This window comes from Apteryx rowi, unplaced genomic scaffold, assembly GCF_003343035.1.
Source record: "Apteryx rowi isolate R43461 unplaced genomic scaffold, aptRow1 scaffold_646, whole genome shotgun sequence".
NCBI lineage: Eukaryota > Metazoa > Chordata > Aves > Apterygiformes > Apterygidae > Apteryx > Apteryx rowi.
This window is the reverse complement of record NW_020450923.1, coordinates 174697-202474: the sequence shown is the minus strand read 5'-3', so window position 1 is coordinate 202474 and position 27778 is coordinate 174697. Positions and strand designations below refer to the sequence as shown.

Here is a 27778-nt window from a genome sequence, read left to right as displayed (position 1 = left end):
ATTCTGCCCTTTTAAATAGGCCAGCATCCCCAAAAAAACCAACTGGTTTAGTCATTGGAAGGCACTGACTTGGTGTGGTACTGGGTTCTGCTACTTAGTCCTTAAATAAATAGTCCATCTGACCATGAACAAGACTGTAGAGCTGTTAGAACAAGCCAAAGAAAATCATTAGGTACAGAAGAGCTGAGTTCTCCCTTCATAGATTTTCAGAAAAGGAAAAAGAGTTAGAAGATCTGAGGTCAGGCTTTGCCAAGCAGAAGTCACAGGGATTCTGCTAGGACTACTTGCGTGGTACAGTGGAATATATGACCAAAGTGTTTCAAGCTTTCATTAAAAACAAACAAACAAACAAACATATAAATGCATTCATTTTGAGATTACAAGGGCACCATTCAGATCACCTGTTTGGATCTTCTGCACAGCACAGTCCAGATTACCTTATTCACTTACTCCTGTAGTGTAGTCAACACAGAGATCCTCTAGCTTCCATATTTTAGCCCTTTATCTATGCCAAACTGAGCTGCCAATAAGCTCGGTAGTGTAGGAATGTCCTTCAAAGCATGTTTTGGACATTGCACCTAATGAAGGTTCACAGGTGGGGTTAAGACATAGGGTATCAATAATTATGACTGAACTACAGTACTTCTCTCACAAGACATGGATATCCATTGGATGAATCCAAGCGATGGAGATTTTACCTTTGGAAACTACATCAATGCTTATAAAAAAACTGCACTTATTTCCAGTTAGAGTATTTCTAAAAGAGGAAATGGACATATGTCCATGGAATTTTTTTTTTATTTCACCCCGATTTGTCTGTTTTATAATTTTTTTCCCTACTCAGATCAACCAATCAGACAAAATGACAGCACCTCACAACTGATAACCAAATAGATTTAGGCAAAAGTCTAAAATATTTCACCTTGATATGTTGATTCAGAAGTCTCAAAATATTGCCTCATGTGTATGTATGTCATTGCCTCATGACTGCATTCATCAGTATGGACTACTGTCCTTAGCTGAACTCCACCAACACCCCATGGCACACCATAAACACGATTCTTTAAACAATTTCTCTTTATGAGGGAAAATTCCAGTGCATTATGGAAGATAATGCTTGATAAGGGTCTTAGGCTTATAGAGCAGCATGAGAGTATTACAGTTTCCACATGACACTGACTTTAATTATCTAGAATTTTGAACAAAATGTACCAAGATTTCATTATTTGTTGGAAGCACCTGACTATTTTCAGACTCAGCTTCTGTCTCTTGGATACTCTCATCCAGAAAAAAGAGGTTATGCTATATAGATATACAGCCCCCTTGTGCCTGTACTTTTCATGCACTTTGCAACCTCCCCTTTGATTTTAATTTTCCTGATGCTGTGTTGAAATAATATCAATAATAAAAATCTGTCTGTGAAACCAAGGTAAAGTAATTTAATTGGGTTCTCCCCTGAACTGACAGAAATCTCTCCAAACACCTCACTTCTTTTAACAGGTATACATGTTCCCTGGGGGCCCAGACCCCTCATCTGAAGCTAGCGGCAATGCTCTCGCTGATTTCACTGGCTTCAGCTCAGGACCGATCCCAGAGGGCTTGTTGTGAACCAGAGGTCCAGGCCTCCATGGCTTTATCCAGAGACAGCTCAAAGCACCCCTGCAGTGCAGACACACTGGATTTTGGCTCCCATGGATACAAGGGAGCCAAGAAGCTGATGTCCCTCATGCCTCTGGCAAAGGCAGTGGGACACGGCTGTTTTGCAGTCTCCCCAAAAGCCCACTCGTCTAACACCAGTCAAAATCAGATACTGGGGGTGGGGAGTCTAAGGCATAACACAGATTCCTCATGTGGAGAAACAAGGTGACTTCTTTTTTAATCATTTAAAGTGTTGTTATTTTCTTACAGCTCTGGGCTGCCTAGATGACTAACTCTTCACAGCTAAATCAAAACTACATCATAACATTGTTGCAGCAGCTCTGAAATTTTAAAAGGCAAAGTCGAAGGAAATACTAAACCTAAAAATGAAGCCCAAGTCCCATGAGGAGATGGTATGAGGTGATTAACAAGCAAGACAGTTGCAAATGCATGTAGATTTGAATTAGAAGTGAGAAAGCAGCAGCTTCTGAATATCAAGTGACGAAGGAGCTCTCTGGCATATATATATAAAAATAAATGTATATGCTATACCTTGTTCATGCTGATGTGCAGGGCTGGCCATGGTCCAACTACGTTCACACTCTCCGTTTCTATTTTCTTCAGATGAGAAGTTTCATCATAAAGAAGGGGAAGTCCTGAGCTCAATTCTAAAAAGATGCCCAAAAGAAAGAAAAAACACAGTCTGAAGGGAGGCTACAGAAGAACTGCAGAGCAAGACACTCAACTGCAATTGAAGAGACAGTGGTCAACAGACCGTCTTTTCTGTAAGACCGTCTAAAATGTTTGATAATTATGCCTGTTGGGCCATTTTTCCTTTTTCTGTTTAGCAAACAATTCCTCCCCGTTCTCCTCCTCTCCCATTTCTCCATTTCAGCAGGGCTTTAGCTTTCTGTGGGCTAGATAATTCTGTCCTTATGCACACACACTAAATAGCCATGTATTCTACAACTCAATTGACACCAGAGGGATTATTTATGCAGCCAAGGTGCCACTCTCAGAATATGTGATGGGTAAAGAGATCAGAGTAGAGCTTTTGGTTTCTCTCACAGACATCTTTATTTGTAGGCCAGCCTCTTTAAGGTTGTTATCAGGAATTTGCTGTGTTTTGTCAACAGAGATTTTGAGTGAACCACGAACACAGAAAGACAAGGAAAATGTTTTTTGACAGAAAGTCTTGAAAAGTCTTGGGCAACATCTTGGGGATGATGTGGCATGTATATGCATATTTTTAAAYGTTCTTAGAAAAATGAGACTCATTACATGATAATTTAATGAATCCCTGCCTACTCCTGTATTTTTTGGCCATAGGTTCTAGGTAATAATAGTTGGGCTGTAATCTCTAGAGTCTTATTCAAAGCCCATTGAAATCAATAAAAAACTCTCATGAACTGCAGTTTTGTTTGGATCAGGTTCCTAAACTGTCCTAAGAATATTAAATATTATTCACTCCAGATATAATTTTACAGCTCTTTAAATATACATTAAGGGCTTTGCTGACTAGAGGCAAACTGCTAAAACCAGCTTCCAGGGATATAAGCAAGAAGCTGTTTCTGGCATTAGTGAAACTAAATGAGACCCTGAGGTAAGTGTCCTAGAAGGGTATGATATCCCTTATCAGCAATGATCTTCCATCTCTCATCACAAGTCAGTGTTGGCACAGCCTGGCAGTTCTGCCATCGCAGTTGCTTCCATGGATGTGAAACTGTGAAATCGCCCCATGGTATCAGTGAATAAATTACCACAGCCATCAGATAAGCCGAGATGATATATTTTAGAAACCCATCCATTTTACTTTTCTGTTGAGAAAGAACATAAAGGGAGAAAAAGGACTTTATTTAAATGGTTCAGGTTTGCTGTGATGTAAAACTGACCCACTGTTAGCTGCTGCTTTGCTTGGAGGGAGAGCTCTAGAAACCAAACCAGCTAGTTTAGTCTTTTCGCTCAACCCTGCATAAATAAAAGGCAAAAAATTTAAGTCCTACAAAAGGCATACCTTTACTGAGTCAGCATTAAGTTTTGGCAAAACCAGGCTTTCATTTCCAAAAAGGATCTGGCAACACTGTGGTTTCTCAAAGCACCATTCTAGCCTGCAATTCGGTCTGTATAACACTATTCTCTGCCCGGGGTTACACAAGGAATGCACGGGGAGAAGACCTGCTGCATAAAAAGATATGATCTGCATACATTAGCTTTCAGGTGAAGGGCAACATTACAAATATAATAATTAGGCTGAATGCAGGAAAACATCATCTTCTGTTGAACTATCTTCATAAACACGTCAGATTTGATTCATTGGGTGATAATTCTTCCAGTAATTACACTGGACAAATTACTTGGAATGTGAAAATCAGGCAGACTGTTTTCTGTAACAAACTCCCGGACTCCATGCATTCGCTGTGAAAAACTCACAAATATTTAAAGGGAAACTTGGCTGGACATGCTGCCATTTCCATTTCTCCTTTCCATGTATTCCAAACGGGGGCTGAAATTTTGGAACCTATCAGAATCCACAAAAGTGGAAGAAATGCAGACCTCTTCTCTCTTTTGACAATAAGCCGGGTACACATGGGTAGGTCACTCTAAGTTCCACTTCACATGTATTTTAAATCATCTCAGAGCTCAGAGATGAATCCATAGGAATTGGATTAAGCAACAAAATGGTAATGGTCTCTGGAAAACCCAAAGATAGTCAGACTGAAGTGGTGATGTGCAGTCCCACCTCTGTCTGCCTCACTGGGAAGTTTCCCCTGGGATAGCGTATTCCCCTTATGAGACCTTTTGATTCTCCAGGCGTTTCCACTTGAGATGCTTTTGGTCACATGGACACTCTTCCCTGGAGAGTGTTCTCAAGTTAGTGACCATTTATTTCCTAGAATTGCTTTCCAGCAGTGCCCTAACTTTTCACGCAGCCTTGTGTCAGACATCAGTCCCCCATGTCTCCACATTCCTTATTCACACCGCTGGTAAGAGGCTCCTTGCAACATGCGTTTTTCTTGTCCCACACACTCTGCCATACATGCAGTCCTAGATATCTGACTGTCAACTGGGATGCTCCTAATAGTTTCCACACATACACTACAAGCCTTTTCCACGTGCTGTCCACAAGACGGCTTTCTCAGCTCAAATAACCTGAGCAGCACTTTAGAGAATCCATTAAAAAAAAAAAAGAAAGAAAGAGAAGTGCTTGGAAACAAAGCACCAATCCTGAAATGACACACAGAAATGTCACCGAAAATTGATCACTCAGAGTGTTGAGGAAGATGGTCCTATTTATTCCATCGCTGTTCTAACGGCATAAACAATACTGTAAACATGCCATGTCCAACTGAGGACTACCTTTTGAGGGGAATTTTTTTTTTTTTATCTGACCAGGCACATAGACACAGGTCATCGATGGATCAGGTGATGACCTGCCATGGGGCAGTATTTGTATTAAGAACAGCCAGCTAGCAGAGATGTGCATAGGATTCTCAGTAATCAAAACGGACCAGCTGGATGCAGTCAGTGTTCTGACACCACGACCTCTGCTCAGGAGATAGCAGTGTCTTTTGGGGTTTCCTTAGAGAGGCTGAAATTGGCACTCCGTGCTACTGGCATTAGGYAACATCTGGAACAAGCACCCGTTCCTTTTTCTCTAATCAAATAGTGAAACAAATGCAAAGTCAGAGCATGAACCAGCCTCAAGCAGACAAAGTGGAAAGAAAGGTAAATATATCTACAGGAAATACACACTACATGCACTACACAAAAGAGTATGTCTCCATTGATAAAGTTGCTTTCAGAGTAAAGCAACAGCTCAACAGATTGGGGAGGTTGCGACATGCTGTATGAGAGGAATATTGCGTTTTAGATGGAAAAGAACTTATATCAACAACCAAGTCTTACCATCCTCATGCATAACGGGCGTGCAGCATCCTGAGACCAAGAACAGGAGATACTGCAAGGCATTCCTCTCAGGCATCACACTGAATTTTTTTTCCAACTCCTCAGTCAAATTGGCTAACTGCAAACTTTGACAGACTGACATTTCATCTTCCAGATAACAAACACTGGATACAAACAGAATTACGCCTGATTTTTGTCCTTATGTTTTTCTAACCTGATGAGTCACCAATAATAAAGAGTAGGACAGCAGTTCAGTCTAAGAGGAAATACAGAGCTAGAATAAGCACACAATATTAGATTTTTTACTGTTGTTTCTTTAATCATCTTCTGATCCCCAGAGAGTTCATCTATGGAGACAGTGTATTTCACATCAGAGATAAAAATATTTTTCTTTCTACCCTTCTGCCTACGGACAGTGTTGTTGTGTTCCTGATAGAGGACCCAAACCGAAATCCACCCTCTCCTAGCAGCCTTATGGTTCTTTTATTCAGCTTTACAGAATGCTAAATCAGGCTGTTTACTCACCCCAAGATCCCTGCTTCAGCTGCCCCATTTGTAACTTGGCCTGTTCATCAGCCCCTTGTCATAGCAGGTCTTGTCGCAGCCTGTCGCCAGTGTCACACAGTCACCGTCCTACAGCACTGGTGCCAAAGCCAGTGGGGGCAGGCAGGTCTCCTGAGAAAGCCATTCCTGAAGGAGACAGCTCCTCCAGCTCCTACCTGCCTGCAGCTCAGAGCTGCCAAGGACAGCAAACCTCAGTCCTTCCTGAAGGCATGCTCAGCAGCAGCAAAGCTGGCTCTGGCCAGAGCTGTTTCTACTGGAATGCTTCACCTCTGATTTGGGAAAGAAAAATACAGGCCAGCCTGTCACGCTGGAGAGGTCACTGACTCCCACTGCACCATGCTAACAGCCTGGACAGGACTTTGCAGCTCAGGTTTGCCAAACAAGCAGCAGCCTGTTTCTGCAGATGCTCAGCTGTCTCCCACAAACAATCCTGTTATCGGTGTCATGTAACGCAGCCAAACTTTCCTCCCCAGCGACCCTGCCAGGCACCAGAGCAGTGAGATAATGTGTCTGGCACCACTGAGGGAAAGGGAACAGCAAGTTCTCCTTTTTTCAATGATCTGCTGTCCTTTGCAGCCKAGGGAATGGACACCCTTTTTTGCATTTGAACAGACTGACTTTTTTTCAAAGATGGGTCTAGTCTTTGATTTTGCACGTGAACAGCCAGAATAAGTCTGCCAGCAGCTACCACATGGGAACTCCTGTGTCACGCCCCTATCCAGTGCTGGGGTTTAAGACTGAGGCAAGCGTGTGAATACCTGTGAGCGATGCAAGAGTGACCCATCATGGGCCTCTGCCTGCAATACCGTGCTCTGGTACTCTGTGCTTGTGGTACTCCCCTTTCACCACTCCAGACTTAACAGCATACTATTGCTACATGTGCAGATAAGCTAACATAGAGCATACAATAAATTAAACACAGGGGAGAGGATCAGATTGACTGGAGGTTGCTCCTAAGGGAGTAACTTCATTTAAAGCCCCAGCAAACAATTCATATTGCTTCTTAGGAGTCCTTATTTCAAAATCTATGACACCTTGCATTTTGTTTCTTGAGCTTCCCTCCTTAAAACTGCTCCCTCCTTCTCCTTGGGAAGGAAAATCAAAAATAATGCTTCTGGGTTTCTGAAGCAAAGTCTGCTTAAAGTCTATGTGCAGGTAGATGCCTGCGCATTGCTGCTGAGGTAGGACAGCCTACAGTCAAGATTACCCAGTACTTTTCATTACAAAATCCTGGTTTCAGGAATTTGAAAGCTGTCAGACTAACTACCCAGGCTGAAAGCTTCCATAATGGATGCCTATCTCAGGGTGATTCACAATTATAAAAGCAGAAACTGGACAACAAAAAAAATTATCATCCCTTTGAGGCAAGGAAATTAATAGATGATTCCTTGTTTTGCTTAGGAAATTCTTACACAGTCTCAGCATCTCATACATTGCAGTGGCAATTTTAAATCTGCAGAACAAGGAACAGGATCGCTCAACATCAGGGATGTCTCTCTTTCAGTTCCTGTGCAAACGTACCAATATTTAGCCAAACTATGCGCCTTTACAAAGTCTATACATGCTCAGCAGTAGAGCCTTATGCTCAAACTCCCTAAGGCTGCATCGGAAACAAGTAGGTTTCTCTCCTCTTTGCTTCCTACATGCCAAGAACTTCTGCACAGAGTAACTGGGTGCACTCCAGTTGCAGTGTCTGAGGCTGAGCAGGAATCATTGCCACTCCTGTGAGGTAAGGTGGTGCCAAACACTGCAACCAAAACAGCACAGAAAAGCAAGCCCTTTCTCTGCAGTGTGGAGAAAAACACCACTTAACTGAAGAACGAAGAGCACTAACACAAAAGGCAGCAGGCCTCTAAGGATGAAAACAATGTTTCTGATAAATATCTCTGCATTTTTTTTGCCAATATTAAACAATTCTTCTAACAATGCTTTTTAGGTGCTTCTGAGCTTTTAGTCTTCAAGCTGAGCCCTGAAATCCAGAGGAGCCTGTGGATGGTAATGCATTTTTTGCTCCTCTTATTAAGATCTAGGGAATATGTGGAAGTTTTTTTAAAGAGCTGAAAGAGTCTATCCGAGTTGGACTGGACACCAACCTTGGTCCAAGTTTCCTTCAGCTACTCCTCCTTTGTAGCTTTGGACCTGGGTGCCAAGATGGACAGCAAGATGCTGTTTGTCCAGTGCTCCATAGCTTCTGCCATCTGTGCTCAGACACGAAGAAAGCAACAGTCAGATCCAAACAATGAGGGCTGAAGGCCAGCTGGGCAGATCAGCAAAAGACAATGGCAGATGATTGTGATATTATACAAATAAATAGTAACAAAGAAAAATAGCCTGTGCCAAGTAGCTAGCTACTCAGTATCTGTGACTGATCAGGTACTTGTTCAATTACAGAACACAAACCTAACGCCAAACCCCACAACACCACAACAAAGCCAGGGAATTGTAAACCTTGACTCATTTGCACATTCTACAGAACTGGAAAAAAATAATAGGAAATAATTTGTTCACTGAGAAAAACTGAAATTCCCAATGTTTCCTTTCCTTTCCTTTGTCTCCTTGCCTAAGACAAACCTGAAAGCAACATGATTACTGAAATGACATTCATTGCACTAGACTTACTGTTTGGATTTGGAACTCCAGAAACAAGGTCTTTGCTGTCAGGAGCAAGGACACCATAGTTAGGGTGGTGGTGGTGGTGACGGTGGTGGTGATGGTGCCTTGCAGGCATTTTTGTGGTATAAGGCGCTCCACCATTCTCCTCAATGTTGAATGGATGCAGATCACTGTTGTTCAGGGGATAGCTACAAAATAAATTCAGCTCAGATTAGAGTGGTAAACAATAGGATAAACTGTACTTTTGGAGAGTCAAAAGTTCAAACTTTCTTAGGAAAAATGCATAGCTTTTTTGTAAATTTATTTTTTTAATGAGACATATCCCAAATCTTTACATTTTTCCATCAACAGGAGATGCCTATGGTGAGGAAGAAGGATGCTTCCTTCTTGCTTAGCATGACCTTAATATCTGAATTCATTTTTATTTCACACACCACACAATCTCTGCTAGACTCTTAAACTGAGTCAAATTCTAAATGAGTTATGGAATATGATTCTCAACATCAAAATTTGCTCTGCAGGATTTTGCCACTTCACCTAGAACAGGAAAGTGGTCAAGCAACAAACAATGATTCTTGTAACATGAAATCATCAAAAGAACAGACCAAGGAACAGTCCCAGAATAACTTCACATTCCTGAGAAAGTCTGAGCCTCCAATGTAGTGGTGTGAAGGCTCTATGAAAAATTTGTGACTTGGCAAAAATGGAAAAAGATTCCTTTGAAAAGGAACACTTTTACAGGTGACAACATACAAAATAGCACTTGGCCAAAAAGGAATCATACTTGTTCTGGTAAACTTTTTTTTTTTTTTTTTTGCATATGTTTAGTTATGAGATTAACTATTGTCAGTCTACAATACATGGAGAAATGGAGATAGGTTAAAATTTTAATTCATCATCTGTAATTCAGAGGTGTCAAATGACACTGTCAATTTTCTTCATTAATTTTAACTGATGCTATTTCAATTTATTATTTGAAATGATGGTGAATGTCTAAAAATGTTATTTTCTTTCCATGCCAGCAACCAAACAAGATTGTGAAAACTTTACATAGCTATTGCAAATAACAAATGTGCTTTTTCTCAATGGAGTGTTTATAATTTTTACAGTGTTCTAAGTTATTCTATAGTATTGTATTGGACAGTAGCTGCAGCAAATCGATTCATTCCAAAAAAATAAAAATCCCCTGCCCATTTGAAAAATACTAAAGAAATATCTTCACCTGCATGGGTTTTCAGGCCCCCCCTTTTTTTTTTTTTTTTTAAAGTAACAGTAACTGAAAACCTGACAACATAGACTAAAGGCAAATGGAATAATTAAAGGAACAATGAATAAATTGTAGCTAGCTACTTGCTACATATGTTCCCTGCAGATTATTTACTGACTCAAAGCAAAATTAAACAGTCATTTTCAAATAAACACATCTGTATCATTTCCAAAAATATGATGAAGCATACATCTTAGTACATCACTAAATAACCATGGCCTTCTTAGTACTTTCTTCTGAAAACACGAGGTTTCTGACTGGGTAGTAACTAAAGAGCACTTTAATGTTGGTTACTTTTTTGAAGGCAGGAGGCAGAGAGGGGAATGTATTGTATATTAATCTTGGCAGGCTCCCAGCACGTAGCTACAACTGCCAATAAAGGCACTACTCATGCCATATTTGCCTTGAGGAAACAATACAAATAGGAGTCAGATCCATGGGGGATGGCCATGGTGAGCTCAGACAATCCAGGACTGGTCTGTCTTTTGAAACTGCACATCTTCACCGTTATAATCAAATCAAGCAAGTGCCTCCCGGAGCAAAGTGGCACAGGCTAATCAGATTGCACATTAATTGTAAGAGCTCTCTGCACACTCCCTTCAAGCTGTTTGGGTTGAGGAGACATTATTTGACTGAGAGAATAGCTAATTTTGTTCACACAGTTAAAATCCATACTGGAAATAAGAGCAGTTCTGGGCTGGAGCCTCAGCGCATCCTTTTTTCAGTCTGAGTCAACATTTTTCAAGACACAAAACTCACTGTAAAACCATCTTATGGTTAGGGACCACATGCTTGGGTGTTGCCTTAATTTCACCTGCGGGCAAGCTGGTAAATATTTTGGTTAGCAGGTTTTTGACCAGTCTTTTTACAATTAGTGAAACCACACCAAATTCTTACACCAAGATTCCTCAGATTGCTGTGGACATGAGGTTGCTTCCTCACTAAAACAGGCTAAATAAATAACCTGAGCAACTGAATGAGCCGAATCAGCTCTGACATGAGGGAGAACGTGCACCAAATTCAATAGATATACTTCTTGACTGTCCCAACAAGTGCTCATGCCATGTGAAATGCAGGGAGATGACTATTTCAAAGAATTATAGAGCTGGACCAGCAAAGCTCATGTTCAGACGTGCACTGAAATCCTTGAGGACAGTAAATTGCAAAGTTCCAGCCAGGATGTCAATGCTCAGCCAGTGCACTCTGACATGAAACCTTACCTGGAAACTACTGGCCTATCTAAAAGGATGTAGTCACCTGCACTCTTTCGGGGTTGACAGTAACTGACAGACATTGAAGGAAACTCATCTCATGCTCAGCTATCTCTTGCACTTCTGACAGATACAGGATCAGGGTGAGGAAGACTTTCACAGTCCTATCCTCCTCCTTCCCAGGAGCTCTACAGAAATTCAGTATTAGACTGACAAGTCACTGCACAATCAGAAACCATGGGGCTGGCAGCAGCTTCGGACCCAGTCTACTAGAAAAACTGACATTACCCAAACAAAAATTTCACTAGTAATCCAAATCCCCATTCAGTGCACCCTGTACTATTTAATTTAGGGGCATGTGGGATCCTGACATCTCAGTGCAGTTTCTACAAGGTGGTATCGCTATTCAGCAGTGATGTTGCACCTTTTTTCCACTGTATTTTTCTGTTCTTCACCATCTTAAATCTAGATGCTTCAGACTTTTTTCCCTCAGTGCATCTTTCTGCCATTAACTTTTTTTTTCTATTGCTTGTTTCTGGTTGACTTACCTGAATGGATGTTGTGCTCATGCATCCTCCCCAGCTCATCAACAAGAATAAATCATTCATGTCAATGAGCAACATTCTGAGCATATCCTAATCCCTCCAGGTTTTGTAGACATCAAGTTATGCTCTCAAACTATGTGCACAGATGGGCAGGTATCAGTTTTGAGCTTTTCTCTTTTATTTGTCTTTTAGCCCTACCAGTATGCCAATGTTTCATCTTTAGTTTACCTTTTAATAGTCAGGTGACTACCCTGCAGATTTCCTCTTTTATTTACCTAGTTTTCTCAACGAGCTCCAGTTGCTTCCCATATAACTTACTCTTGTCCTTCAAGGGAAAAGATGCAGTGCCCTACAGCCTGTTCTCTAAAGGAAGAGACCATTTCTTCCTTCTCTGTCCCTCTCTCAGCCAAAGTTCTCCTGAGGATCCAGTTATCCCAGACTCAACTTTCAACAAAGCCAGTCAATGTCCAGAAAACACCTGGTATTGCCTTTAGCCTCAAACTCTCATAACTATTTTCTTCTGACTGAAAAGGCAGTATATTAAGGAACAGGGCAAACAATATACATCATCTGATTACTTTTTCCCATTTTTTGAATTTTATTTCCATTTTCAGCCCTCTATCCCAGTATTATACTCATCAGTTGTTTTAAAAGCTATTTTCAGTTAACATTTTTATGTTTCATATGCTCCAGACATGTGCTGCCTTACAAAATCACGTCTCTCTAGTGTACAACTCACACATCTAATGCTGCCAGGGAATCATAGGAAAAAAAAAAAGGCAACTCAGAAGACTTAAATAGTCCACCTGCCCCCTCAAAACAGGACTAAGCAGGCCTGTGTTACCCAAGCTGGTTGGCTGAACTTAATTTTGAAAACCTTCACTAGCAAAGACTCTGTGACCTCCCTGGGCAATCTATTGAGTGTCTCATCATCCCTACACTTACTAAGTTTTTTCCGTTTTACCCTAAACCTCCTTTACTGCAATTTAAACCTTCTATTTCCTGTCCCATCCTTCACAGGGAATGGATTATTTCTTGCTACAGAAAATCTGTATGTTTTAAAAACTGTTTTCACATCTCCCTTCAACCTTTTCTCCAGACTTGAAAAACTCTAAATTATTCAGTCATTTCTCACAGGTCACACATTTTCTAGAGCCCTGCTCATTCTTGCTGTCCCCTTCTGCACACTGACAGTCTGCCTCTGAAATGTGGTGCACAGAACTATGCACACCATTCCTGCTGAGGCCTTACAAAAGCATGGCAAAGGGGAAAGGTCCCTTCCCACGTCCTATGGGATCTATTCCTGTTTACACATTGAAACACGACATTTGCTTTTTCCTGAATAGCATGAGGTTGTTGATTTGTTCAGCTCAAGATCCTCAAGAACAACAGATCCTTTTCTTCCCTCCACAACCCAGTTTTCCTCCCCTCCACAACCTGAACTGTGAAGCAGATTACTCCTAACTAAGACTACAAATACACTATCATTCTTCCTAGTCCGCATCCTAAATCTTTTCACGCCCTAAAATCATAATCCATTTGAAACTTATTCTCTCATCCATGACAAGCTTGGTGCAAAAGGACCTCCCATTTGGTGTAATCTGTGAGTTATACAGATCTTTAATAAAAATAATTGTCTTTTTACACCATCCTCCCAGCTACCATCCTCATTTTCCTGCACAATGTAACTGGGTAGACCTGAATAAACATCTCTCACCTGTGTCCCAGAGCAGGCCTACTCCTGCACCCTACCGCTGTCCCCTTCTTCTATACTCTTCCTGTGGGCATCTCCCACCTTTTTAAAGTTATACTTGGAAAGCCAGTGGTGGGTTTCTCTTTGCTCGCCTCCTTGGGGGGCTGTGGGGCAATAGCAGAAAGCAGCTTCCAACCACTGTGCCCCTCGAATGCCTCTGCACTGAATTTAGACCCTCCGTAATACAGCCGAACAGTGGTTAAAAAAAAACAAACAACAAAAACAGGCTTCTAGATGTGGGTGTGATTATTTTTTAAACAGCCTTCAACAAGTCCCACACCTACCTCTGTCCCTTGCTTTGAACACTGCTTCTGCCCAGAACCACTGCAATTTTCTAGTGTTTAAAAATCCTGGAACCTTAAAAAAAACATCTCCAAAACCCCTCTCAATCCTCCCCCCAGCCACAGCGTATACCAAGCCTGACTTGGTGACTTTTGCAGCTTTCAACAGCTCACATCCACACTGCACGTGTTGGGAGGCTCCCCCACTCACTTCACTCCCTAATAGGAGACATTTCACCCACTACCACACCCTAACAATACCTTCTCCAACATCAAAATGGGTTGTAGACATGCTCCCTAATGGCAGTCAGTGGAATTATTAACAAGCATGTTTCACCATGTGAAGAAGAGACTTTCAGAAGTCTAATGAAAGCAGTCATTGCGCATTAAGCTTCAGGGTGGCAGTTGGGGTAGGATGACTTAACAGCCGTATTATGCCAAATGCTCAGCTTTTGGTTTTAGCCTCTCCCTTTGGCAGGAAAAAAACAAAACAAAAATATTTTGGACTTATTCCCTGTCCATGTTTCATAAGAAGTTAAAAAAAATCTTGAATTTTAGCCAAACTTGTTTTAATCTTGTTAAGAATCTTTTACATCCAGTGTGCTGCTAGAGCATGCAAAGTGGAGGAGAGCATCTATTTTGCAACACACTGGAAACTTCCTTGTGGATAGGAACGAAAAAGAAATGAAGAGGGTAAGAAGAAGGTGGTGTTCTGCGTAAGCATCAACTAATTGCCAAAAACAGTGGGCAGAAGCAAAAGACTTTGAAAGGATCCAGTGGTATATACAAAGGGAACACAAACCATGGAAGAAAGACTACTTATAAAAGACAGAGGATAAAGTTTCAGTTTTGCAGCCGAGGATTGAGACATGTAAAAGCAATGAGTGTTCCTAAGTAAAGGTGGATGAGGAAAAGACCTCTTTGAAGCTAGGTTTCTTGCTGGCTTCTTCAACTGTGAGAAGTAAAACAAAACCTGATGGTGCTATTTCACTTCCATGCTCTGTCCTGACACTAACATGACAGAAGAGCTGGCCCAGTTGCATTCATTTGGGAAGGACAGGGAAGCTCCCTCTTGCTGGTGAAGATCAGGGGACCCAACCAATCCCTAGGGATGCCTCAGAAAGCCATTTCTTCCTTGCACTCTGGAAGCAGAGCAGGCAGCCAGCAGCCTTCTCACAGCCAGCCAAACAAACCTTGGAAGGAAGGAAAAATGCCAAGGGAGGAGATGAGAGGTGTCTGCAGTGGTGATGAGAGTGGGGAAACTTTCTTCTGTGGGAGACGTTTAAGTATGTGCAGCAGTTTCCTCCATGACAACATGCTGAACTAAGTTTTGAAGCAGGAGAGGATCAAGCAGTTAATCCGGAATCCTCTGCAAGAACAACAGAGCCTGCAGCAAACCACGTTCTAATAAAATACCAAGAAACAAATCCAAGCTCAAAAAAACCATTGTTCTCACAGATTTCACCTTATCTATATAACAATCATTAAAAAAAATACTGCCTTGTAAAACTGTCACGCAAAATATGCCTACTGGGAAACTAAACTTGCTTTTCTTTATTTACAAATGGTTTTAATTAATGATAACGATAGCTAATTATATTTAATCACCTGTCAAAAAAAATTCATTGTCCCAGATGCCCTTGCAGATGAGAAAAACTCTGAAAGGCAGATGCAGACAGACAAAATCCCCCCCAAGTCAGTGTTGCCTTCCCCATTTAGTCACATGCAGACAATGCATGACTGTTTGGGAAATAAAACAACTCAGGGTGGCTAATGAAAGGAAGCTAACTCAGGTTAAACTAGGAGCAAAAACAACCTAAGGAACTTAGGCCTCCAAGACAGCCTGCAGCTGATCAGAGGTTGCTAACCCAAGCTACAGCCTTTATCACCATTTAACCCATTAAGTAACTCAGGTCCCCTGAGCTAAACACTCCCCACTCTTTCTCCCCTCCTCTGTATCACATACTTAGTAGGGTGTGCAGGCAGAGAAGCAGGCCTAGACCTGAGGTTTGGCTACCAGAACAGAACATGAGGACACAAGAAATTCCTGGATATAATAGATAGAAGTGTGAACAGCGAACAAATGTTACAGAGAGCGCCATGAAGGATGACTGAGTTCCCAGGTTGTTAAGGGGGATTTATGCAAGAAATGGCCAAGCTTCACAGAGAGCTGCAGGGGAGTATTGAGGACCTTTTGCTGACCACAGTCTTGCAAGGCCAACAGTGCTGAGGAAACTGCATCAATAATATCACGTAAGATCCAAATTACCGAGGCAGCCTTGGGAAATTTGGTTATGGACTCAGCACAAGTTGGACAAAAGTAGGGGCAGCTTGTTTATTTGGAAGGAGACAAGGGAAGAGAAAGGGAAAACTGATGTGGATCAGGGAAGAACGAGCATGGGAAAGTGGAGAGGAGGGGGGATGAAAGGGGCCAGTAACATGTAAGCAAACTGCTGGCCAGTACACTTGGCTGGTCTGCCCCATCTTCTCATTTAACTGGAGCCCTAACTATTCTCTGTGGCCATGTATGTGTACAGAATCAGGCTGTCTGTGCTGTCCATGTTTATAGAAACCAGGAACTACAGCAGTCTCACATCTACTGGAGGGCAAAGGAGAAATCACCTTAACCTTAAAGTCCACTGGATTTGGCTTCCCTTAACAATATGCTCCCATTTTATAAGATCTCCTTTTTATCTTTGACCTTACAAAGCTGAAATTCCCTGAAAATTTTTTTTCAATAAATACATCAAATTGTAGAAATTTCATGCTTATTATTTGGGTTCAGAATGTGTCTAGTGCCCCACAAAGAAACACAGGGTTTTCTGAATTTTCAGTAACTTGCCAGGACTTTTAAGTCTAGTATGAACGTACCTAGCACTACTGCCACATGAAAAACTTCAGTTTAGGTTACAGATTTTTGCCCTTTTAACACATTACTAGCGGAGTCACTGAACAGGTACAGTATACAGCAAGTAAAAGCTCTTTTCAAGGCATGACAGAACTTTTCACTTGTTTGCTCAGCGGAAAGTATCAACAGGCAAAAATAATACAAAATCAATCACTCAGCATAGCAAGGGAGTTCTCATTTACAAACTTGCAACCAGCCCTGCCCTCTTTTTCTTGTAGCACTTGGGAAACTGATCTGAATTACAGCAAGAAACTTTTCATTTTATCTTAAAATCAAATTTCAAACTTTTCTTATGCTGGAAATTCTGAACGAGAGACCCATTAAATACAACAATAGAATTTTAAAATGAATGTCTGAGAACAAAAGGGACCCTTCTATGCTCAAAATTTTCACAGAAGTGATCAGTTTTACTTTCAAGTTCTTTGAAGCCTTGCTTCAAATCAGCCTTGCTTCAAATCAGCCTTGCTTATCAACCCAGTGAGCTCCAGGTGCTGAAGACAGACATTAAAGTTTGAAAGCTCCCTTACCTCCTTCATTTCTCTTCTCTATTCCCAGTTTCTAACAGCCTTTATTGCTTTTCCTTTCCACTTCCTCCCACTGCATGCTCCACTGCAAAACATTTCCCCTCCTACCCCTTTCACTCAAGCTTGTTCTTTCCCTGGCCCATTTTTTCTGAGATCTTCCCTCCTTTCTGTCTGATTCCTGCACCTACTGATGGGAAACACTCTGTGCTGGACCCTACTGCCTGCCAACACGGCCTCAAAATTCAATGGGTTGGCCCCTGGAGATGAAAAGAAACACAGTCACTTTGTCACCTTTGTTTAGGTATTGAGGTCATCGCTATGCTATAACACAATTTAAAGAGCACTGGAGAAGCTGCAATATTTTATATCCCTACTTCCCTAAGGTTCTCAAAATAGCAGAAATTGATAATGGTAGAGAAGCCACTGGGACTATTATACTAGCATGGATTGTTATGGGTTTAGCAGGGAAAACAGAATATGGTTAAATAAATAGGTTGTTTTATGGAGTTTAAGTTGTATTAGATCAGTACTTCCTACAACTAATTAGGTGTGGCTCCTTCTTTCATTTTCTTCAGGAGGCAGGAATGAAAAGGTATTTTTCATTGCCTCATTAAAAAAAAAAAAAATCTTGGCTTTTATAGTCCTTCAACATATGACATTGTTAATCCAGGAACTACAGACTTTCTAAACTGTTCTTAGGTGAAACATCTGTTCTTCCTGTAATTCAATACATGTTTTCATCTTTGATATGACAAGCTGCAGGTTTTGATGTCTGATAGTTTAAAGCTGTAGGCCATACTACTATTAACAAAAAAAGGAAAAGAAAAAGAAAAATGGAAAAAAAGAGACATTATAAACTTGGAAGACAACAAGTATGAAAAACGTAAGACTCAAATGTGCAAGTAGATTTGTGGTGGCAATTTAAAAACAGAATTCTAGGGGTATTTCCTCTGGTTCTTTGGTAGCCTTAGCTCAACATTTATATTATTTTTAAATTAGAAGATTGATTCCTTAGCTCTCAGAAGGTGTGATGACCAAGGCAGGCATTATGAATGTTTCTTCTACTAGACAAAAAATGAACTGGACTTCTTCTGAAAATATCTATGCAGCAAATCATGGAAGATGAATTGCTACCACACTGAAGGCAATAGTTCCCCAGAGTCAAGAGAAAAGTATTACCCTAGAAACACAAAGCAGAGAAATAACATTGGGTCTAAGATACCAGGCAGGCGGAATAACCTGTCTCCACCCATCTTCCCTCTATGCCAAGTCCTCCAACATACTGCCTGAAAAAAAATTCTCTCTTCAGGAAAGTTGAATGAGAGATATTGTGGTATTTTAAAAAATACATATTTTCCTCCAGTCCAAAACTGAAGGTTTTTCACATGCTGAAATTAAAAATTAAATAATTAAAAAATAAATTATTAATTAAAAAATTAAAAGCAACAGGAAAGTTATTATGGAACATATTCATACATTTTCTATAGCAACTTACTAATATGTGCAGTGGCAGGTGCAGAGAGAGGTTTGATTTGGGAACTTTACAACTACGTTCAGATTAACTCTCATGAAACCAACTATTTGAAAAAGAATTTGTTTTGCTTTAAAGGACAGACATGAAATAGCCATTAGTAAGTAGAGAGAGAGCTGAATTTAGCCTACTGAGAGTGACTCATATCAAGGGAGAACTCCAGATGAACTGAGTTTTTACCTGTTTTTGTAAATGCAGTGGCAACAAGAGAAGCAGAGCACATGCACGCTGGACAGAAGTGTATACAGCCAGTCACTTCAGAGTACAACAGTATATGGAAAACAACTGAAGCGGAATGTCAAGGTCTTTATCACTCACATCTCTGCAAGGTATCGCAAGAGATGCCAGATAGAAAGGTGTTGTCTGCCCCTTCCCTTCACAAGATGTTTCTTCCTACCTACTTTAGACAAGGATTGGTTTGATACAAAAGCTGTATCTTTCTGTATATGTTTGTCTGGGGCCTGTTGAAGAAAAACTGTTTTCCCTGTGGGCCCTTCACCTAGGAGCATGCATAATAGCACCGCCTTTTTCCAAGCACTTGCAACTTGACTGTAAAGTACAAAAAAATTCTTTCTGAAATGATTCAAAATCTTGATCCTCATAGCATAGCACAAGTGTGGTTAAGATACAGACACTTAACCAGTGAAATTTTAGTTCAAGATGACTCTCTAAGAAGATTCTTGGCTAGAACAGTCTTAACAAATAAGCTAGCATCCTGTGGGATCAGTCCCTTTTCAAAGTATAACACATACAGTCCAAGATTAAAAAAATTTAGTTCCTATTTCCAACCGTTAATGCTAGTCAATCTGTAGCAGCTCTGGGTGGAACACTCTCATTGGCTACCATGAGCAATGTTTGTTTAGGCCTGCAGTGACAGCACTCTCCTGTGATACTGTTCTCCTCAGCTCTCCTTTGCCAGAGTAAGGGAAAAAACACTTATTGCTTTGAAGAACATCAACAGTCTTTCCAGAGATCTGGTATGTCACGTTGGATGGATGTGTGTTGAAACTTCTCTCCTTCAAGCTAGGTAGTAGTAGCCTGTCTGCTTGATATACAAGCTGGAATGATTGGTAGACAATTTCCTTTGAAAACAGATGATTGAGGCATTGACCTGTCTTGCTCCTTCCACTCAGAAGGTCTCATCTAGCCAGCTTTGACACCTGAGAAGCAAGCAATATATTTATCTCCATTTTTTCCAGTCTTAGGAAGTGCCCCAACTCACTCCTTGTCAGCAGTAGGAGATCCATTTTCAAAATTTCTTGCAAACTCTAACATTATCTCTTCTGCAGGCTGAAGACTTTCTTCAGCACTCATTCAGAATGAGGGAAAAAGATGGGACATTTTACTTCACAAAGTCATAATATATGCTTTGTTTGTGTCTACAATGTGAGAAAGCAATCCTGGTTTTTGGTCAAACTGCATATTGTTTCACTGATAAATGTTTCGGAAAGACTCGATTCTTTTCCTTAAGTGTGCAAACCCAGATATCCAGCTTTAGAAATGCATTACAAAAAATGCTCCCTCTGTTCACTTGCCTGTGACTCACATCAGCTACAGTACAAGTAGCTGAAAACCAATATTTAAAGAAAAAGCCCATGCTAAAATAATTCACTGAAAGTGACAACACTATCTGTAATATTAGTCATTAGTCTGCATGCCAGGGCCTGGCTGGGGCTCAAGAGTGATGTATTTCATTCCAGGTTACAGATGTGGTATTGCCAGCTATGCAATTCTCCCACCAGTTCCTGGGGAGGGGATACAGGATTAGAGAATTATTACTGTCCAGAAATAACCCCATTGCAAAACAGAGTACACAAAGGAGAGAGCCAACTCTGAGCTATGCTGAGGAAGAACTGGTTTCCAGCTTTTTAAACAGCTGGGGGAAGGCATACAGAGAGAGGATCAGAAGATACCCTCAGCCAAGATGTATCAAGCAATTCTCCAGCGCATGGAAGAATGCAGTCTATTATACACTGGACTTCAAAACAATGTAATTGCTTGGATGCCTGGCACTGTACTCATACCTGCCCCCCCAAAAGTCTCTTAGTTGAAGCAAAGATAGTGTTTATCACCTGTAATCAGACTCCAGAAGAGTTTCTAAGTGTATGCTAGACTTGTAAAAAGAAGATTTTAGACTTATACAATGAACAGACTTCAGAACTGGGTGGGGAAAGTTTGCACAAACAGTTCAATGGGCACTAAGAACATACTCCATTGATTGAGAAAGTGATACTTCCTTCAGGCAGTGTGCAAAGTTTTCTTTTAAAGCAACTTCCGTGTATATGTAGAATACATACAAAATGGGTTGATTTCTATGACTATACAATAGTTGTATAACATGTTCTTTTAGAGAAAGTGAAAATAGTGTGGCATTTCCTCATGGGAAACTCCTAGTTAAAATAATTCAACACAATTGTAAAAACGCTTACATAGCGGCGCTAGTAAGGCTCTGTACTGAGTTTGTGCATCTATAAACTATCAGTGGCTTTCCGCAGCAGCGTGAATCTAGAGATGTAGTATTGACTTGTATCAGGCAGAACTTTCTCAGTATTTTATATTTCAACAGAAGGCACTACATTTAACACCTGAATTAACCAAATGTTTCCCATCTTTCCCCTCTTTCCCCTTCTCCCTATGTAAATTGGTTTTCAGCTGTGAAGTGTTCTGCCTTGCTTCAAAAACCAAATTGCATTTCTAACATCACAAGGCCCATAGCAGTCATTTTTTAAAATCTATACTTTGTAAATAACGAGAGTGCTAATTTTAGGGAAAAAAAAAGTAAGCTTTTACATTTAAAGCAAGTTATTTGTACTACCAAGTTCACTGCAGGGGTATCCATACCCATGGTTGTTCAGGTGATGCAAGCTGCATGAGCCAGAGCCAACACTGGGTTTAGAGCGGAAACAGGTAAAAAAGTGCTCCCTTTTCCCAACCGCATCCCAGCCCAATTTGTTACTAGAAGCCAACTATGATCAGAGCAAGGAAAGACAGAGAAATTGATCTGTTCTTACCTAGCTGATCACTCGGTGACATTGCTGATACAGATATCTGCAGACAGCAAGGAGGATGCAGAACGAAAAAGTAAGAGGGGAGTGGAAAGTGCATGAGCKTCTTCTCCAGAGAAGCAGTAAGACATCTATTTCCCTTGAGGTGACATGCACAAACTGCAGAACAGAGAAGTCCCACAAGATGGTCTTCACCTGTGTGCAGACCTCCTGCATGAGGCATTTTAATATTTAAAGACTGTTAGGCCTTGTGATGGTTCTTCTTGAAATCTGTCAGGGAGACCACTCATTCAGTGCATCTTCAGCAATAAACCAAGCCACAGATAAAACACATGAGGAAGATGAACACTGAGAACAAACCACACAGAAGCAAATGCAGTTATATGACAAGGACGACACTATACTATGAGCATAGGTGTGTGAATCATGAAGCAATAACGCTCCACTTAAACTAACAGGAGCATTCAAAAAAAACCCAAAACCAAAAACAACAAAAAAACCCACAGAACTTCAGAGGACATTCAAAGCAGCTAAATTAGGCTCTGTTCCAATGGCTCCAGCAAAGTTTCTCTTTCTCCCTTCCCCTAAATACAGCGTTCATGAAAGAGAGGAAGACTAGCCTCATGAAACTGAAGTCAGCCTCTGTGACTGCCCACCTTAGGGTTATTCTGGCACTTTCACACCTCAGTGCACAATTACTGTATTATAACTCCCCCGCCCTGACTGCACTGAAAATGCTGATCCAACATAGCATTACTGATCCCAGGGGAAAACAGGAACAAATGCAGCAGTGCATGATATCTACCAACCCTCCCCCCAAATCTTTCAAAAATAAATAATGCACCATAAACAGTAGGTTGAGAATTTTTATTTGTACTTAGCACATACAGGAAAGATTAAAACAAATATTAAAGATAGCATTTGTAAACAAATATATTTTACAAAAAGTTATATACCATCAAATTTGCTCTGAAAAAATTCAGGGTTATACCCATTTATAAATGTACATTTATCAAAATCAAGTTAAAAACTACTTCATTCTAAAATATTCCAAATAAAGATTTATTGATTCCAACAACTTCAGAGAGACCACAGATGTTAAGGCCAAATTAAAACAAAAAGCATGAATGAAGATGGCACTATGATTCCCAGATTCAAAAAGATAGGCAAGTGATCAAAATATCAGTCAAGCCTATTAAAAGACCTAGGTCTGTAAATATACATTCAACTTTGCAAAATTCTAGCTTAAAAAAATAGAGCTATTTCACTGGATCATTTTCCTCTTGTAGTGTACTGATTGTGAACTCTTTTTTGAATCCTCTCAGAAAAAAGTTTTCAGAAGGTGGTTTTATGAAATTGTGTAGTTCACATCCAGAATCACGTTAAAAATAACAAGAAGACAGCAGCACCCTTTTAGCAAGGATTGATTTTCAACATTCTTGCAATTTATAGCAGCAGGTATGGTTTGGGGGGATGCTATTAATATAATTGGTAAGTCCAAAATGTAATAGAAATACTCTATACATTTTGTTATAGTGTTTTTTCTCTATACTTTTTTTTGAAGTTAGGCAAGCACCTCTAATTTTGCTGCAGAAAACAAAAATTAAAGATAAAAGAAAGCCAAACCTATGACCATCTCAGCATGTGTCCTTTGTCCACAAACCATGTTGATTGCCAATTTGAATTATGAATTTCCCTCCCCCAACCTCCCGTTTACATATCAACTAAAAAATGAAGTTTCTCAAACTTCATCTATTAATTTGACTCAAAAGAAACAGGAAGATAAAAACAATTAAGACATGCATGGCTGATCCTCAACAGCAAGCAGATGGTCACATCAGATTGAAAAAGTATGGTAGAATGTAAATCCCCCAGTATTTCTGATCTTGAGGCACTGAGAATTCTAATCAGTTTTTACAGGTTTTTCAAGATTTCTTACAAAAATACGGAAAATACTTTTCTCAAGAATGTCCATAAACCCTAAACAAGGATGGATGTACATGTAAAGACACACACATTATGCACAATACACTGAACATACTGCAGACAGACAATGACCATGGAATGTAATGATCATCTAAGATGGCAGGTGAAATGAAGATGACTTTTTCAGAGTGTTGTCATGAGTTTATCTTGGTACACCACACTTTGGACTCCTCCTAAATTCTTCTGGTTCTGTTCTTGGATATATTGTAAATTGTTGTCCTCTCCACTTGTGGGGGGTTTCCAATATGGCCTGTCATCATGATAGGGTGGCCTGTATCATTTGCACAGTTATGGTTAGTGAGAGATGGAATTAAACTTATGAGTGATACAGAGTAACATGAGTTCATCCAGTAACTGCTAAGCATGTGTAGGGAGTGACAGACAGCTATCAGTAAGGGAAGGAAATGGTGTTGGACCTATAGGACTGATGCAGAATCCCCTGAAGCAACTGGGAATCTTTTTGTTTATTTCCAAAGGCTCTGAATCAGAGCTCAGCAATTTAAAACCCCTCTCTTTTTGCTCCTGAATCCCAGAGGGATGATGGAAAGGGAGCAGGAGACTTTAGAAAAACTGAATACAATAAACAAGTAAAATAGAGCCTAACACGCAAAAAAGTTGAGTTCATGAAAATATATCCCTAAGGTCTAAAAAAATTAAGACAGACAATCCTAAGAATGAAAATTGCTCTTCTGTAAATACTGCCATTCACTCAACACTGGTGCAGCTAATTACACTGAAGCAGCCTTTAAATTATATAGTCACATTCTGTTAAGTCGAACTTCTAGAGCCTACAGCTAGTACAGGTATTTTGCTATGACTATGCACTGAAACTTGCAAAAGTACTAAGAGGAAAAATAGTTTTTCCTCATTTGTTCATTATTTACTGGTACTTAGAGACATTAATTTCATTCAATTCTACAGCATACCCTAAAGTCATTTTGAAAAAAAAATTTTTTTTTTTTGAATAGTATCTAGGCAATCACAACATTTAAGATTCTCCTTTTACTGAACTGAAGTTGCACTTTCTTTTGGCACTATTTTTATATGCTGGAGGAAATAAAGCCAGGTTTATATTTTACCTTTTTTGGAGGAAATGTAAGTGAAGAATTCTAAAGTTATATAATGACAACTGTTAATTGGAATGAATTTTCTCACAAGATTATACTTCTATGTCAACTGCAAGCAAATAATTTCACTGAAAAGATTTTGCTGTGAAGACTGAGACACAATTCCACATTTTATTTCACAAATTATTTAACCAAAAAATAGACATAACATAGTATTGCACATTTAATACTTTCATTTCAACCCTTGACCCTTTCTAGATTTACAAGTCCAGCGGAAAGAATTACATACATTTGTGGTTTGATCTCAAGCTCATAGTTGGCTGTAGTAAGCATTCTCAAACCAAACTATCCAAGATGTTAACCATGTGCAACTCTTCTACTTTGATTCCCATTACAATAACTTGATACTTTAACTTTAACTACACATTTAAGTATCTCTACCTGACYGGGACAAAAATTCTGAGCACCTCTTCCACTGAGCTTGCGGGACTGAGGTTTTAAGTAGGTTTTTAGACTTAGAGGTTTAGCTATAAAAAAGCCATTGTTCATATTTCACTGACCTTAATATCTTCAGGGTGTGGGGATGGAGGGGGGGGAAGGTAAGTGGCAGAGGGCAGGCTTAGGGAGGAAAGGTATTCTACACACATTACAATACATGATTGTGCTTATTTCAACATCGCTCTGCTCCAAGGCAAGCTATTTAACTTTAAAATGTTACAGACTAGTATCACAAGCACAAAACTTTAGAAAAATTTCAACAAAACCTCATATGGTTTGTAAAATCATTAACATTCACTTATCCAATTTAAATGGTCTTCTGTTTCTAGCATAATTTTARTATCTGCTTTACTGCTGTATGCTAGGAACTCCAAGACCACATGTCTTGGACCACATGTCAAGTATGTCTACTTCTCTGCCTAATAAGTATTTCCAATCATGTCTTTGCCTTTTTCCTGCACCTTCAGGGTCAAACTCAGATCAAATTCTTTTCTTCTTTTAGGCTCAGCCTCATCTCCAGAGCCCACCTACACTAAGAACAAAGTCTACTTGTCCTGATATAAAAATACAGAGATTAAAAGGTAAGAAAAATGGGAATAAAGATCAGGGTATCGGTATTTTTCAGTCAAGACAGTTATTATTTGCCTTAAAAACTGAGCAACCTGAAAAAGTTTCTTTTTTATTAGAATAAAAAAGCTGATTTTTATCACATGTGCATGCACAGACACAAACCCACCAGCAGGTGTGTGCCTCCATCTGTGCACTCCACCATGTTGTTTCTTAGACTGAATTTCTTCCAAAATTTATATTCACTTAATTTCTCTCAATGCTTGTTAAAAAAGGTACACAGAAAGATAGTATGATAGCACATACAGAATATTTTTGTAAATTAGTTCTCAAAAACTCAATGTTATGAATAATTTCACCAACACTATCTGCAAATCTTTTGATAAGCTGCTCTATGTACATATTCCACGTACATGTTATTCACACATTTTTCCACACTTATATAGAAGATGAGAACTAGTGCTACAAATCAGGAATCTGTTCACTGATAACTTAAATTTACCCTAAAAGGATATTCTTCTTTGTTTTAGGAGATTAAATATTGATCTAATTACAATTCATTTTATTGCAGACATTGAACATCTCTCCATCCAACATACTACCTACAGAAATACACTAAAGTTAATTTTAATTAAAAAATAAATTATTTGAATTAAAAATCAACCTGAAAAAATTTATCAAGGAGGCTAGAAATTTCCAAAGAAAAATCTAAACTGAAGTTATTTAATGGTGCCTCTACATCACACATTTCTAACTTGTTTGCTTTTCATGCACATAAAATCACCTGATAGATCCAAAGTTTCACATCACTAGATTAAGGTAAAGAAAGAAGGAACCATTTTTTCCATGAAGTGAAGATTGCTTACCTTACATTTACAGGTGTATGTGGATGCCAGTGTGGCTGAGCAGGATGAATATTAGGATGATACTGTGGCTACAAGTGAAAATATTAAACCTTGTTAATGAAATCATATGAAAACTCCCCATTAACTTTTTATTTTTCTGGGGCCATGAGCAGCATGCTGCCTGTGAGCCCTGGACTCAGGAGCGCTGTCTCAGACTATCTCCTGTTCAGTTTAACATTTGCAGGAGATTGCTTGGTGATGAACTTGCTCATTAGGGCACAGTCATGGGTAAATTCAAAAAAAAAAAAATCCCTTTTCTTTTTGGGAGAAGGTCTGGCATATCTAATGCATTCCAGAAAAAGAGCATCAGAAGAACAGCAGCTTTAATCAAAGGTGGAGAGTGAGAAAGGTTATTATTATAATAACAGTCTTCAGAAGGTCACCCATCTATGGTGACAGCATTTCTCTCTCATATCCACAGGTCTTGATAGGAAACACTGAAACGAAATCCCTAGTGAAGCTTTTATTAAAACAAAACAAAACAAACAAAAAAATCCCACCACAACACACACAACACTTAGACTAAGTTCTCATGAATGCATGCAGTTTGGATGAAAGCACAGCTTGCTTTCTCAGTAGCACAGATCGCTAGTAGGACAGATGAAAACAGGGTAAGGTTTTCCCTGGAGTGTAAAGGAGGCTGTTAAGAAGGGGGCGGGGAGGAATCACATGTGACCAGCAATGATTTCCTTAAGTGTTGAGACAAGGAGATAATCACAAAAGTGAACTTGTTTGTCAAGGATCCTCCAATGTGAGATGCTGCTCTAGAGAAAAGTGTCACAGAGCAGTGTCCTGGGGTCCATCAAATCCACAAACCCAAAGGGTTTAACCTGTGATTTCACAGAATAGGACGGAAAAGAGGGTGGCAAATGGAGTGTTCCCAGCTTGCAGTGCATCTCAGAACATGGGAGAAGCAACGGACTACAGTCCCTCCACTTTCCCCTGAATTCCTAATTTGGCGCTGCTTATTTCTGAGCCACCACAGAAATCTCACCCTAGAGTAAGAAAA

At 39.9% G+C, this 27778-nt stretch overlaps 1 protein-coding gene across 1 annotated transcript in view; it reads right to left on the bottom strand.

Moving 5' to 3' along the window:
• Window positions 1-27778, bottom strand: part of EPB41L4B (erythrocyte membrane protein band 4.1 like 4B) — a 180152-nt gene that overhangs the window by 59343 nt on the left and 93031 nt on the right. The window contains exons 15-17 of the mRNA XM_026084544.1: window positions 26731-26798; window positions 8719-8909; window positions 2191-2306 (exon numbers count right to left, since the gene is read on the bottom strand). Coding sequence (XP_025940329.1) covers window positions 2191-2306; window positions 8719-8909; window positions 26731-26798 — 375 coding nt within the window. The remainder of the gene's footprint in view (window positions 1-2190; window positions 2307-8718; window positions 8910-26730; window positions 26799-27778) is intronic.